Here is a 15,012-nt window from a genome sequence, read left to right on the forward strand (position 1 = left end):
TATAGGGAAATACATTTCTATGTACAAAAACACAAGTTTTGAGTTTTCCAAACTTTTCCAAGAAATAGATTGTTTTGCTTTGGTTAGTACAAAAAAATGGTGGGAAACCAATGTATTTATTTTTCTTTGTGTTTGGCTCGCATGGGGAAAAAAAAAACTTTTGTTGATATGACATTTCCCACTTTTCTTGTGTTTGGTTGGTTTTAAAGTTTGTAGTAAAAAGTGTTTATAGTCACCATGGTAAGATTACCCCACATCGTATAAGCCATCAATGTCAATACTCACAAATATTCAAGCATGGACTTAAAACTAAAGATATTCTTACTGAAACATCAAACATTGATTATAAGGACAAATTTTCAAAATCATCCCTTTTTAAAATTTATTTATAAAAAACGACCTATTTTAATATTAATTACAAAAACAGACCCAGTTGGATGAAACTGGGTCTGTTTTTAAAAAAAAATTTCAAACTTCACGGGAGTTAAACTCCCGTGAAGTTTTGTTATGAGAAAAAACTTCACGGGAGTTCAACTCCCGTGAAGTTTGAAATTTTTTTTTTTCAAAAACAGACCCAATTTCATCCAACTGGGCATGTTTTTGTAATTAAAGTTGAAAAAGGTCTATTTTTGAGAATAAATTTCAAAACCGGATGGTTTTGAAAATTTGTCCTTGATTATAAATATTCACAATAGACAATACACATGATTCTATAAGAATATCAAGGCTTCAACTTCAAATGCAAATAAATCAACTAACATATGTAACCTAACTTGAACAGTATTTGCTCCAAGCAGAATGAATTCAGTAGCATCGCCACCAGTCTCAACTCCCCCGATGCCAGAAAGTGATAAGTTGTTACCATCAAATTCTGATTTCATCATTTTCGCAATTTGCATAACTTTGCCAAGGGCAATAGGATGGATTTCCTTTGAAGAATATCCCCCCAGGAGTGGAGAACCTGCATAATAAAATAATTAGTTACAAATTAAAATATCCTAAGAAACCAATACTGCTTACTATGTTATTGAGTTGCGTCAACTCACCCTTCAACACAAGGTTCAGGACGTAATGTATTCAAATCAATACCCATGTTATTGAGTTGCGTCAACTCACCCTTCAACACAAGGTTCAGGACGTAATGTATTCAAATCAATACCCATTACACTCAAAATTGTGTTAATGGCTGTCAACACAAGGTTCAGGACGTAATGTATTCAAATCAATACCCATTACACTCAAAATTGTGTTAATGGCTGTAATTCCTTCACATCCTGATTTCAAAGCCACTCTAGTCTATTCTTCTCTAAAGTCTTCTATGTATGCTTTAACCAAATTAACACCAATTACTGAAGAATTTTTGTCAATGCTTGAGAATTTCAATTGAACAGATTAAGGTCAGAATATGCAACAAGTAAAAAATTCAACATCACCATGCCTTTTTCTATCAACCAAATTAAATGATACATGAGATGCTCATATGAAGTGCACAAGATACAAGGGACTAACCTGTGTAATATCTGTTATATTTGGAGTCATCTTAGCCCAAACAGATACAGTGGCTTTCTCGTTTATCCCCCCACATACCTCCTCTAACAATGCGTAGTCTTGCCCAACTGCAGCACCCATCAAACAACCTTTTTCAATCAATGGAGCATTAAAGTGACATTTTTAAAGTTTAGGAGGTAATTAGTATATTTATTAGTAAAAAACTGGATATTTAACTTCAATTCTTAAGCTTCAAGCAAAGGACTTCAAGTGTAACCGCTCATCAAACAACCTTTTTCAATCAATGGAGCATAACTCTAAGGTAAGTAGGAGAAAGGAAGCATCGACCATGCAATCGAAGATCTGAAGGAAGCTTCGTTGTCCTGGAATTTCTATTCAGATGAAACTTTGGCTTCAAAATGAACCTGTAAATGTTTTTTTTTTAAATTTGAATGCTACAAAAGATATGGTTCCATGTAAAGATTAGGTACCAATTCAAGAATACTCACGCTTTTCCTGCAAAATGACAAGGATGTCATCAATATGTATAGTTTCACAGACCAAAGAATAACCAAAGTTGCACAAGAAGTGAACCAAGTTTCTACAAACCTACAATATGTGTCATCAATATTCTTAATCGAACAAATGATGACTGCATTGTCAACAAGATCTCTCATCAACCCAATTAAATAATTCTGAAAAGATTAAATTTTAATTTAAAAAAACACCTGAGAAGTCAAGCTATCAGCCCCACTTTCTAAAGAAAGTGTTTATCTTGAACTTGTCCATCTTGTACCCGAGAAGTCAAAAACACCATATGATTGAAGTAAAAGAAATAAACGTGAAACAAAAAGCCTAATTCCACATGATTGAACTAAAATATAATATACAAAAAAGATTTTTACCTGCAAGACAACGGCCGTAGAGGACAAAGCCAACACATACCAAAACCTGAACATGCTCACAACACTTACACAACATGGCTCACAACCAGTCTACAAAACATTGCAAACCAACCTGAACACAACCAACATACAAAAAATAACCAAACTGAACACAAAACCAACAAAACCACAACAGCTCGCTCGCTCGACAATACTTTTAAACCGAACTGATTATGCTATTAAATGCATTTCCCTATATCTGCGCAGTGCAATTGGATGACAATTCAACTTCGTTTTAATTTCTTTTAGATTGTTCAGAATTTTAATTTATAAATGGTTAGGCAGCACTCCAATACAGCCAAAGAAAGATATTACGAACAGAATAACTCCAATACCAATGAACAAGTAGATGAACCTGCAAGACATCAACCAGTTGGTAAATGAACTACCTCTGCGAACTTGAAACAGAAGAACAAAATGCAACAAGCTAGTACAGGTGATATTTTAGGCAGCATATACCATATAGATTCATAAAATAAACAAGATCCGGAAAAGTATTTGAAATCATGAGTAATACTATATTTCAACAATTTTATATGTAAACTCACGGAGAAAATAATCAGATGGTGGAAAATAATCTCTTTTAGGACCATAATAAACATAAAAGTTTTCTTTCACCCCAGAGTGCCCTTCTTCACTCCTACAGTAAGCACGCAGCAAACTACTTTAAAAGTTGGAATGTCACACAAGCTACAGGGTCAACTCCTCTGCAGAGCTTAACAGTTTCTTGGATGCAGCAATATGGTTCTCAGTCATGGGCCTCCCTTTTCTGATTGTCGTAGAGTTCATTCAAGTCACTATAAAAATTAGATAATTGTATTTGGAAAATCCTAACTGTTGATGTGTGTAGCAACCATTTCCTACCGGTAGGAAGAGCATAGTGCAAGAGTACCAATCCAATCGAATGCAGGAAAATAGCTGAAAAGGCACATTTTTAAGTCAACTAGTAACATGCTTGCACAGACTTTTAACCTGGAACAAGATTCTTTTTTTGGGCAATAAGCATAGGGTAGGGTTGTGCATGGTTCGGTCCAAACCGAAAAAATGACTGAACCGACCCGAAATTAGCAGTTCAGGTCGGTTTTGTTTATAGGTCTGTTTGGGTCGGGTTGAAAACTTTTCAACCTGAACGGCCCGAACCGACCGCAACTAATAACCTTTTAATTTTTAACACGTACTCATTAGAAACCCGATCCGTTCCCTCAAATCTCAAGTTCTTAACCTAAACCCTAAATCCAACCGCACTTCCTCTTCCTCAGTTCCTCTCTCACTCTTTGTCCGCCGCACTCTGCAGTTCCGCCTTCCGCGCTCGGCACTCCGCATCCCCCCCCAGCCGCACTTCCTCTCTCTCTGTCTGCACTCCGCAGATCCGCACTAGGCACTCCGCTGTCAGCTGCCAACTGCACTTCCTCTCTCTCACTCACCGTCGTCGCCTCTAACTCGCCGCCTCGTTACTGACTCAAATTTCCTTCAGCCACTGACTCAAATTTCATCATCGTCTTCATGGCTGAGGCCGAACCATCTCCTTAGGATCCATCTCCGGCTTTGGGGACATACGCACCTGTAGTGAAGGTATAAACTAAAAACCCTAATTTTGAATCTATGCTAATCTTCTTCATTTCATTGAAAATTACATGTACAAGATCAATACTGGCAGTTCTTCATACACACTAAAAATTATCTGGATATGATTTTTTAGATTTACACTCTGTAAACTGGTTATTCTTCATACACACTGATGGTGATATTTTCAATTTTAAGTGATAACTTTTATTTTTTAGATTTCCAGTTGTCTATGTGGTTGTTTTCATAAAAGTTGTTGGATTCATACAATATATTAGAAGTGGTGTACATTGCTAGAAGTTGTGGATTCATACTTTATATTTGTAGCAGCAAGATTGATGCAATTTCAGTTTTAGGAACAAGATTGTATATTATAAGTGGTACATAATATCTTGTATCAATTTTAGTTTTAGAAACAAGACTGACACGATTTCAGTTTTAGAAAAAAGATTATATATTGTAAGTGGTGTACCTTGATGAATGTTGTGATTTGTATTTGGTATTTTTGTTGAAGTGTACATAATTGGCTCCAAAGCAAAATCGTTGTGATCCTCATAGCAGTTGGGCAAGTAAATAATCAGTAAGTAAATAATCGGTGAAATCATTCAACAATTAGGTGTACGTACCGCTTGAATTAGGCCACTGTTTGTAATTCAAGTTGTATATTGAAAGTGATATTCTCACCACTGGTTTTTTTATACAAAATTCTAATGAAGTTTTGCAATACCAAACTGAGGAATTGTCGCGCGCCTATGCGGAAGCGTTGCACGCACACACAACGAACTTGTGATCACGGAAGAAGAAAGTCACACTCTTACACAAATCAAGCCAATTACGACAAATCAAACCAAACACAGAGATATACGTGGTTCGGCAACTTGCCTACGTCCACGGGGAGAGGATGTGGAGATTTCACTAATTCAAGGAGAGTACAAAGGATTACAAAACTCTCAAACTAACCCTCAACCAAAGATCTCACATTGCTCACAATATCTCCCTCTCACAATGCTCAAAAGATTCCTCAATCTCTGATAAAAAACCCTAACAAATCGTTTTCCTATTTATATCAAAACAAAAACCCAATCAGACTACAAACAGGAAACTTGATTATGCAAAAAACCCATCGTAAGTCGACTTAACAGACAGCATAAGTCGACTTGGCAGAGAGAAAAAACAGCATCTGGAGACCACTTCATAAGTCGACTTATCAGGCCTGATAAGTCGACTTGGCAGAGAGAAAAAAACACAACTCCAGTGCAGATCGTAAGTCGACTTGTGCACACTGACAAGTCGACTTACCATAAGTCAACTTAGCCTTGTGCATGAGTCGACTTATGCCAGAAAATCTGGTTTTTCTGATTTCTCCACAGTTCTCCACCTCGGCGAATTTTGCCAAAAATGAGCCGACACCAAACCAAGAGCATCAATGTGTCGTCTCTCCAAATACGGCTGCACCACCATGGTTGCCTACGTACCCCCTCTCCCAAGGGATCAAGCCGCCCGTAGTTCATCCAAATGGCCGCTAACGGCCTCAACAATCACAAATATTCAACAAGTTTCTGCAATGATCAAACTTGTTGCTCGGAACCACCTTTGTGAGCATATCCGCCGGATTATCCTTCGTGTGGACCTTCACAATCTCCACATCGCCATCTTCAAGAACATCTCGAACGAAGTGATAACGAACATCAATGTGCTTCGTCCGCGCATGAAAAACCTGATTATTCATCAAATAGATAGCACTCATGCTATCACAATGAATAATGACGGACCTCTGCGATATACCAAGTTCCTCCAAAAATCCTCGAAGCCAAATAGCCTCCTTCACAGCCTCCGTAACTGCCATATACTCTGCCTCCGTCGTAGACAAAGCCACCGTAGACTGTAAAGTGCATCTCTAACACACCGGCGCACAGGTCAAAGTGAACACATACCCCGTCATAGACCGGCGCTTATCCAAATCCCCAGCATAATCCGAATCAACATAGCCAATGCATAGCTGCCCACCTGTAGTGTCCCGCTCATAAACCAAACCAACATTGAGCGTACCTAGAATGTACCTCAAAATCCATCTCACAACATCCCAATGACCCACTCCTGGATCGTGCATGTATCTCGACACCATGCTCACTGCCTGTGACAAATCCGGCCTCGTACATACCATCGCGTACATCAAGCTCCCAACTGCGCTCGCATATGGAGTCTTCGACATTAACTCACGGTCTTCAACTGACTTCAGTGAAAGGCCAGCTGAAAGCTTTAAATGGGCTCCCAACGGTACACCAACTGGCTTCGTATCCATGCTAATATGGAATCACTGTAGAATCTTCTTCAAATAAGCCACCTGTGTCAAACAAATCCTATCCTTCTTCTTGTCTCTGCCGATCTCCATCCCTAAAATACGCTTCGTCTCGTCCAAGTCCTTCATCTCAAACTCATTCGAAAGCTGAACTTTCAACTCATCTATAGCTGACCTGGAACTAGAGGTAACCAACATGTCATCGACATAAAGCAACAAATAAATGTACGCACCTCCTCTCAACTTGCGAAAATACACGGAAAGATCAAACTGGCTCCGAGTGTACGAATGACCAAGCATAAAACCATCAAATCGCCTATACCACTGTCGAGGAGACTGCTTCAAACCGTATAGCGATTTCTTTAGCCTGCAAACCAACTTATCTTTCCCTACAGCTCGGAATCCCAATGGCTGAGTCATATATATTTCTTCATCAAAGTCACCATGAAGAAATGTCGTCTTCACATCCAACTGATCTAACTCCAAACCATACTCTGCCACCAAAGCTAGCAAAATCCGAATCGAATAGTGCTTTACCACCGGATAAAAAACCTCATTGTAATCAATACCTTCCTCCTGTGCATAGCCCTTCGCAACCAACCTAGCCTTGAATCTCACTGGAGTGCCCTCAATGCCCTCCTTCTTCGTGTACACCCACTTGCACCCAATCGCCTTCCGCCCCTTTGGAAGCTCAACAAGCTCCCATATATCGTTCTTATGAAGGGACTCCATCTCCTCCTGCATAGCCACCTGTCACGAATCAGCCTCCGAACTCTGCTCGGCCTCTCTGAATGTAGTAGGCACCATCTCATCGATACTCTCCACCGGAAGTGCATATGCAACTGTGTCGGCATATCGTGCTGGCACCCGTATGTCTCTCATCTGTCTCTGTGCCGCAATAGAATCCTGAACCTAAGCCGTCGGTCCTTGATCATGCTCATGAGTACCCGTATCCTCCGCATCACCGTCGTGCTCGCCTGGCGTCACCTCAGTCGGCACTCTAATGGATAATGCACTATTTAGACTATGTGGAGCTGCATCAATCTCCACCACCTACGATATCTCCTCTGTCGGGTCGCTCTCTACCTGATGAGAGCTGGGAAGCTTCAAGATAGAAGCCTCATCGAATGTGACGTTCCTACTCAACACAATCTTCTTATCAACTGGATCCCAAAGCTTGTATCCCTTGACACCACGCTTGAATCCTACAAATATGGTCTTCCTAGCTTGAGGTACCAACTTATTAGTTTTAACATGATAATATGCAGGGCAACTAAATACCTTAAGCTGGTCATAGTCATGTGCTGTCTCTCCCGACCACATCTCCATAGGGGTCTTCCCCTCAATCGCAGATAAATGCAGCCTATTAATGAGGTGGCTCGCATAAGAAAGTACCTCAGCCCAAAAGATCTTCTCCAAACCACTATGCGCCAATAAACATCGAATCTTCTCCAGCAAAGACCGATTCAATCTCTCCGTCACCCCATTCTGTTGCGGTGTATGACTAACTATGAAGTGCCTCTCTATGCCCTCGTCTCGACATAGTTGCTGAAAGGGGTCTGAAGTATATTCGCCGCCGTTGTCGGATCGCAACGTCTTGATCTTTCTCCCAGTCTGTAGTTCCAATCTCTTCTTTCACTCCACAAACAAATCTAGGACTTCACTCTTATGCTTCATGGTGTACACCCAACAACACCTAGAATAGTCATCAACAAATATGACGAACTAATGTCGATCACCAAGTGATGCCGTCTTGGTAGGACCCCAAATATCTGTGTGCACGTAGTCCAAGATGCCCCTCGTCCTATGAATGACCGTCTCGAACTTCGCTTTCGTCTTTTTGCTAAGAACACAGTGCTCACAGAACATCTGTGTCCACTCTTGGCTCCCTTCAATAGCCCCTGCTTGCACAAAGCCTGCAGTGACTTCTCTCCTGTGTGCACTAACCTGTAATGCCAAAGTCTGCTCATGTCCGTATCTGAAATAGCCGAAGCAACCTGGCCAATCTCGGTGCTCCCCTTCAGATAGTATAAATTATGACTGCGGACTCCCTTCATCACCACCAAAGATCCATTAGTAACCTTCGCTATAGCATCCTCAAAGGTCACCCTGAATCCCTTCGCCTCCAAAGCCCCAACTGAGATAAGATTCTTCTTAAGTTGAGGAACGAATCTCACCTCCTTCAACCCACGGACTACTCCATCGTGCATCCGAATCCTCACAGTACCTATCCCACAAACGTCATAGGATTGACCACAAACGCCACAGGATTGATCATTTCCCATGACAACAACACCCCCATCGAGTCTCTCAAATGATGAAAATCAATCTCGCCTAGGAGTCACATGATAAGTAGCGCCAGAATCAAGCATCCACTCCGATGCATCCAAATGGCTCACATACGGAGTAATCAAAAGAGAAAAGCTCGAATCATCAGAATCATCGCCTTTCGTAACATTCACATCATTGGCATTCGGGCCATTATTCTTGCTTTCTCCTTTTCTTTGACTTTCGGACAGTCTCTCTTCCAATGTCCCTGCTTTTTGCAGAATGCACATTAGTTCTTTCCAAGCTGGTGACGACCTCTTGACTTTGACCTCCCTCTATTTCCACCTTTCTGATATGAGCTTCTACCTCTCGTCGATAAGGCCTCTCCTGAAATACTAGCGCGAGAAGTCTTCTTATCCTTCCTCCTCAAATCATAGTTCGTTAATGCGTTAGTCACTTCACTATAAGTGATAGAAGATCTCCCGTTCAGCAACGTAAGCACGAAGGTATCATACTTCTCATCCGGTAAGGAGCCCAAAAGAATAATAGCCTTGTACTCATCTGGAAGGTATCATACTTCTCATCCGGTAAGGAGCCCAAAAGAATAATAGCCTTGTACTCATCTGTGATCTTTTCATCCATGTTCGCCAAGTCCGACAATAACTTAGTGTAGTTGTTCACATGAGCCGCAAGCGAGGTGCCTCTGGACATCTGAAATCTGAATAATCTTTGCAACAAGTGCAACCTGTTCTCAACACTTTTCGTGAGATACTTGTTGTTGAGAATCTCCCACATCTTCATTGCAGACGTCACCCCAATCACATCGTATTTCAGCTCCTGTTCCAAACAGGACCTGATCACCCCGCAAGCATTTCGATTCATCTTTTCCCATATCGCCTCTTCATATTTAGGTGGCCTCACATCGATCATGATGGTCTCCTTCAGATTTTGAGTATTGAGCGCATCTTGTACGTCGTTCATCCACAAATCAAAATTTATCTTTCCGTCATATTTCACTACACGAATCTTAGTATTCTGAAAACCCACTTGAACTGTGTCTGTCATCTTGCTGCTTTCACTAACTTCTTCACCCATAATCATAAATTTCAAATTGTAGAGAAAGATCCAAACTTTGAAAAGAATAAGAAATTACCCAACTGAACCCTAGATTCGATTCCAAATAAAACTCCTAATCACACGAGGAAAGCGAGATCTTCAACCGTAACTTCAAACCCTAACTCCACCAAAGCCTAGAACTCCAAGAACCAAGCTTCCAACTGAATCTTCCTCCACCTAATCCAAAACCCCAAGTCTGAAATCTGAGCTCTGATACCACTTGTCGCGCGCCTATGCGGAAGCGTTGCACGCACACACAACGAACTTGTGATCACGGAAGAAGAAAGCCACACTCTTACACAAATCAAGTCAATTACGACAAATCAAACCAAACACAGAGATATACGTGGTTCGGCAACTTGCCTACGTCCACGGGGAGAGGATGGGGAGATTTCACTAATTCAAGGAGAGTACAAAGAATTACAAAACTCTCAAACTAACCTTCAACCAAAGATCTCACCTTGCTCATAATATCTCCCTCTCACAATGCTCAAAAGATTCCTCAATCTCTGATAAAAAAACCCTAACAAATCATTTCCCTATTTATATCAAAACAAAAACCCAATCAGACTGCAAACAGGAAACCTGATTATGCAAAAAGCCCATCGTAAGTCGACTTAACAGACAGCATAAGTCGACTTGGCAGAGAGAAAAAACAGCAACTGGAGACCACTTCATAAGTCGACTTATCAGGCCTGATAAGTCGACTTGGCAGAGAGAAAAAACACAACTCCAGTGCAGATCGTAAGTCGACTTGTGCACATTGACAAGTTGACTTACCATAAGTCGACTTAGCCTTGTGCATGAGTCGACTTATGCCAGAAAATCTGGTTTTTCTGATTTCTCCACAGGAATAGGAATATGTCTTTTCTCAAAATGTTCATTTCCTTTTTTTCAAGTTAAAACTGGGTCATGACTTTTATGTTTTTCCTACATTTTTATCTAATATGGAACTAAAATTAAATATAGAATTGAAATAGATGCAAGTGGGCAATCAATTGGTGTTTCATCTAATAATATTGACAATGATGATGTTAATCAAATAACCGATGTAAGAAGTTGGTCTAAAAAGTTGAAAGCCACAAAAGGAAGTGCCGAAACAAAATCAGAGTTGGAAAGATTTCTAAGCGAGGATGTTAAAGCCGATCAAAGTAACTTTGATATTTTAGCTTATTGGAAAGTTAATAGTGCAAGGTTCCCAATTCTCTCTTGGATGGTTCGTGATGTATTGATTGTTCTAATCTCTACAGTTGTTTCTGAGTCTGCATTTAATATAGGTGGCCGAGTACTTGATCCATTTAGGAGTTCATTGACTCTGAGAATGGTACAATCCCTAGTATGCACTTCTGATTGGCTCGAAACTTGTTGGCTACGCCGGGTTCAAGCAAAATTTGCTTTGAAGAAGATTTGGATGCTCTTGAGAAGTTAAGACATAGGTATTTACCATTTATGTTTTTGTATGTTAAATGATTTAATTTTTTATTAATTTATTATTTGTTTATCTTTCAGATTTGGGTAAGCCAATTGAACCAACAATCACATATTTGTAAGGTTTTAAATGTCGGCCGACATATCGGTTTGAGGGCTTGAACGATACGACATAGGTGTTTTCAACTCGTATGTCGGTTTTTAAGGTCAAATCGAAAATATCGGGGTCATATCGGGCATATTGATCGATTTTTCAGCTTTGAAAAATCGGCCAATATGGCCTTTTTTAGATTTATTTTTTGTTATCAAGTATGAGTTTAATGATAAAAACCCAAACTCATTTGACACATTCTTATGTTTAAGGGTTTCTTATGAACCTGATAGAAAGAAAAGAGAAAAATTAGGGCTGCAGCGGACTTGAGAACCTATCACTCATTTCGTGAACGACGACGTCCTTCCCCCACCTCCATCTCGGCCCCCTATCGTCCATCTCCCGTTGCGTCCGGAAATCCGAAACCCAATCGAACCCGAGGGTGGCAGGGTATCACGTCGTCAGGATAAAGGGAAGAAGGTGGTCGGTGACTCATCCGAAGGATCCCAAGCAGATGAAGAAGAAGAAGAAGAAGAAGAGCCCCAGCACTACCTCCCTGTAACGTCCCGTCGCCGGCACTGCCTCCCTGTGACGTCGGAATCCACCGATCGTAGGCGTCGCTTCTAGAATTTATAAAGTATGCTTATATTGAATTTAGGAATGCTTAGATTATATTTAGAACATGATATTATATATATGCACACCACCCGTTATGACAATCCGATATTTAGTTCATGTCCCCCGATATATCCCCGATTTCCGCTATCCGATATGAATTTTAGCCGTCCGACATGAACCCGACATCCGACATTTAAAACCTTGTTTGTAAGAGCTTTCATGGAAGAACACATGTAATGATTTTCCCCTGTATGCTATTTGGAATCGAAATATATTCGAGGTAATCAAGTGGTATAGAAATGTTGTACTTAGGATGGTGCTACAGGGAGAGTAATAAAAATCTTTCTTGCGTGCATGCATTTCTTAAATATTGTAGATTGTGAGAAGTAGATGATTTTTTAGTTAATATAATGAACTTTTTGTTAATCATATCTTGTATTTCAACTTATTTGCACCTCTGGAGGTGTTGTATTGGCTTCACAAGATGGGAAAATTGTATGTGAGAACACATTGGATGCCAAATCTACATAATAGTATAATACCTTTGTGGCAAAACTCAAATCTGGGTTTGGTTGTTGTACATATACTCTTTGTATATATCCCTACTTAATTACTCAATGTGGAGTTCGTCTTTACAAGGTTATTTAGAAGTTGAATGTTATTTCGGTAGTAGATCTTTGAGGTGAGAAGAACCATGTTGGTCTAATCATAATGGAATGTATCTTGATTTTCAACCTTGGTAAGTGGAGAAGTCTAGTAATTTTCATCAGCGTGGTACTGCCGTACTGGCTATAGTGTTCTTTGTTTACTCTAGGTTTGACATCTTAAATGGGAATGGGAAGTAGAAGGAAGAATGGTTGAAGAACTAACATGGTTGGAGATTTGTTATGGCTAGCGCTTGGCTGCATTCTTCTTCTAGTGTTGTGCACTGACAGTTTAAGCAAGGAGTTGAGGTTCTGTGTAGGTTTTTCAATTTTCATAGAGATGCCATGTACATGTAGTAGCATGAAGTAAGTTAAATTTTCACATTATGAAGTTAAATATATGTATGTGGTTTGCATGCGTCCTTTCTAGTCTGCATTGAATTGCTTAGAACCGAACAAACCAAACCGAACCACACCGAACCGACTTGCAACAGTTCGAATCGGTTTTGAATAATGGGCGGTTTGGTTCGGTTGTTCAAAATTTAATAAAAACCGAACCGACCGACCGTTTGCACAGCCCTAATAAGCAGCAATGATTTCATAAGATAGCCTAATCAATTCTTAGGACTAATTCAACTAATAACTCAGCAATTCCTAATGGCAATAAATACAAATTTCTAATGACAATGTAAATAACCAATTTTCTCTAACATCCTACAATGGCTTTAAGATATAGATAAGAACTCATAGGGCGCACAACATTACATATCCTGAGCTCCTTAAAGTCAATACACAGAGAACTTAATGCAGGAAGCTGTACATACAAGCCAGACCAACAATAGAAACTGGCAGTCTATGCTGATAATCCAACGAATAGTCAAAATTGCCAGAAATACGAAGCATTACTAAGAGAGAGATACTTAAGTTGTTAAACAGAAAGAAAGGTAAAGGGTTTAGAAGGTTGGACTTGAAAGAGTTGTGAAAGTGGAAAATAGAAGGAACCACGAAGGAGATGATAGAAACTAAATCAGCTTGAAACTTAACGAGACACATGACTTGATAGAGATATAGATTATAGAGTTGGCTGATCAATAACTGCAACATTTAGAACATGTAGGAACTGATTTAATTCGCCACCGACCAAAAAAAAAGAACTGATTTAGAAACCCTTGCAAAACCGATATTTCATTTGCTTCATTCTTTTTTCATTTTTTTTAACGGTTAAAAGCACATTGCCTCACAGAACAAATTATACACCAATTGAACATATGTACGAAAATTAATCGAAACGAAGAAGCATACCAAGTTTTTGGGAGCTTATCAAGAATACTCTCCGACAGTGATACAGCCAGAAGCAGTGGCCGACTAAGTTGCATAATTTCCGAATTATTGCTGATCGGCGAGATCGGATCACCACCACCACCAGAAATCTTATTCCATTCCACCAACAAATAAATTCCATACCCCACCATGGCCAATCTAGAGACCGTCAAGAGAAAATTGAGAAGCTTCAGAAGCCACTCAAGGCACCCTCGGCACGCCATGGCTGAAGATTTCTATCACTAAACCTTTCTTGCCCACACCGCCGAGATTGTTAGGATCCAACCAACTTAGGGAACCCACCCTTAAAAGCTAGCTGTTAAAGGGGAAGAACCAAGCTACTTAAATACCCCATCAAGTTTTCCATTTTACTCGATGTGGAACTTTAGGCAGCCCATACTACCCAAGTCCCTAACATAGCACCGCCCCTGAGAGCCAACGTCCCGGCGGCTGCACTCTATAATGCTTCACTCGGCGTTGCTTCACCAGGCCTTTCCGGTCAGCCCCTCCACAAGTAGCCCTTTTCGTGACGCCGACAACCAACTCTGATACCAATTGTTAGGATCCAAGCAACTTGGGGAACTCACCCTTAAAAGCTAGCTGTTAAGGAGGAAGAACCAAGCTACTTAAATACCCATCAAATTTTTCATTTTACTCGATGGGGGACTTTAGGCAGCTGGCAGCCCATACTACCCAAGTCCCTAACAGAGATCAAGTTACTAGCTAATTCAAAAGGCAAAATCTAATAGTTACAACAATCACTAGACCTGTCAATATAGAATTTCACTATTAATTACTGGTGAATTCACGCAATTTCTAGGGTTTAGGATACAGCGAACAGGGTTATATCCAAAATAAAATAATTAATCAACTGTCAACCCAAAATGGGAGACGAAAAGGCAAAAAATTTCGTGAAAAAAGTCTCATTAATTATTATGATTATTATGATTATTATGATTATTTCGATACCCACTTGCAATTGAGGCAAGAATGAAGATATAAATCAAAACCGTACATGATCAAGACAAAAAATTGGATTTTAAACAGAATTCTCCTCTTATATAAAAAGGAGGGAAAATAGGAATGATTACCTCGGATTGATACATTAGCTCGTAGTTTGCTATTACTCTCTCTCCCCACCCTTTTCCCAGACCTCTTTTTTCTTTTGTTTCTCAATTTTTTAACGGGGATTTCACATATAACCCTTACATCTTCCATATTGGCAACATTATC

At 39.9% G+C, this 15,012-nt stretch overlaps 1 protein-coding gene across 1 annotated transcript; it reads right to left on the minus strand.

Annotated features, from left to right (window-relative positions):
- Nucleotides 607-15,012, minus strand: LOC109837471 (dihydropyrimidine dehydrogenase (NADP(+)), chloroplastic-like). Its single transcript, XM_020405730.1, has 2 exons — nucleotides 14,871-15,012; nucleotides 607-961 (listed from the first exon to the last, which is right to left on the minus strand). Exons 1-2 carry the CDS (start codon nucleotides 14,995-14,997, stop codon nucleotides 711-713), a joined length of 378 nt encoding a protein of 125 aa, XP_020261319.1. The 5' UTR covers nucleotides 14,998-15,012; the 3' UTR covers nucleotides 607-710.

The sequence above is a fragment of the Asparagus officinalis genome, chromosome 4 (assembly GCF_001876935.1).
Source record: "Asparagus officinalis chromosome 4, Aspof.V1, whole genome shotgun sequence".
NCBI lineage: Eukaryota > Viridiplantae > Streptophyta > Magnoliopsida > Asparagales > Asparagaceae > Asparagus > Asparagus officinalis.

Excerpts from the sequence above, each read along its gene's own strand:
- LOC109837471 (XM_020405730.1), bottom strand. The coding sequence starts at position 14,997 with ATGGAAGATGTAAGGGTTATATGTGAAATCCCCGTTAAAAAATTGAGA. Across the intron at positions 962-14,870 it reads AGCTAATGTATCAATCCGAG|GTTCTCCACTCCTGGGGGGA; the intron begins GTAATCATTCCT and ends TTTATTATGCAG.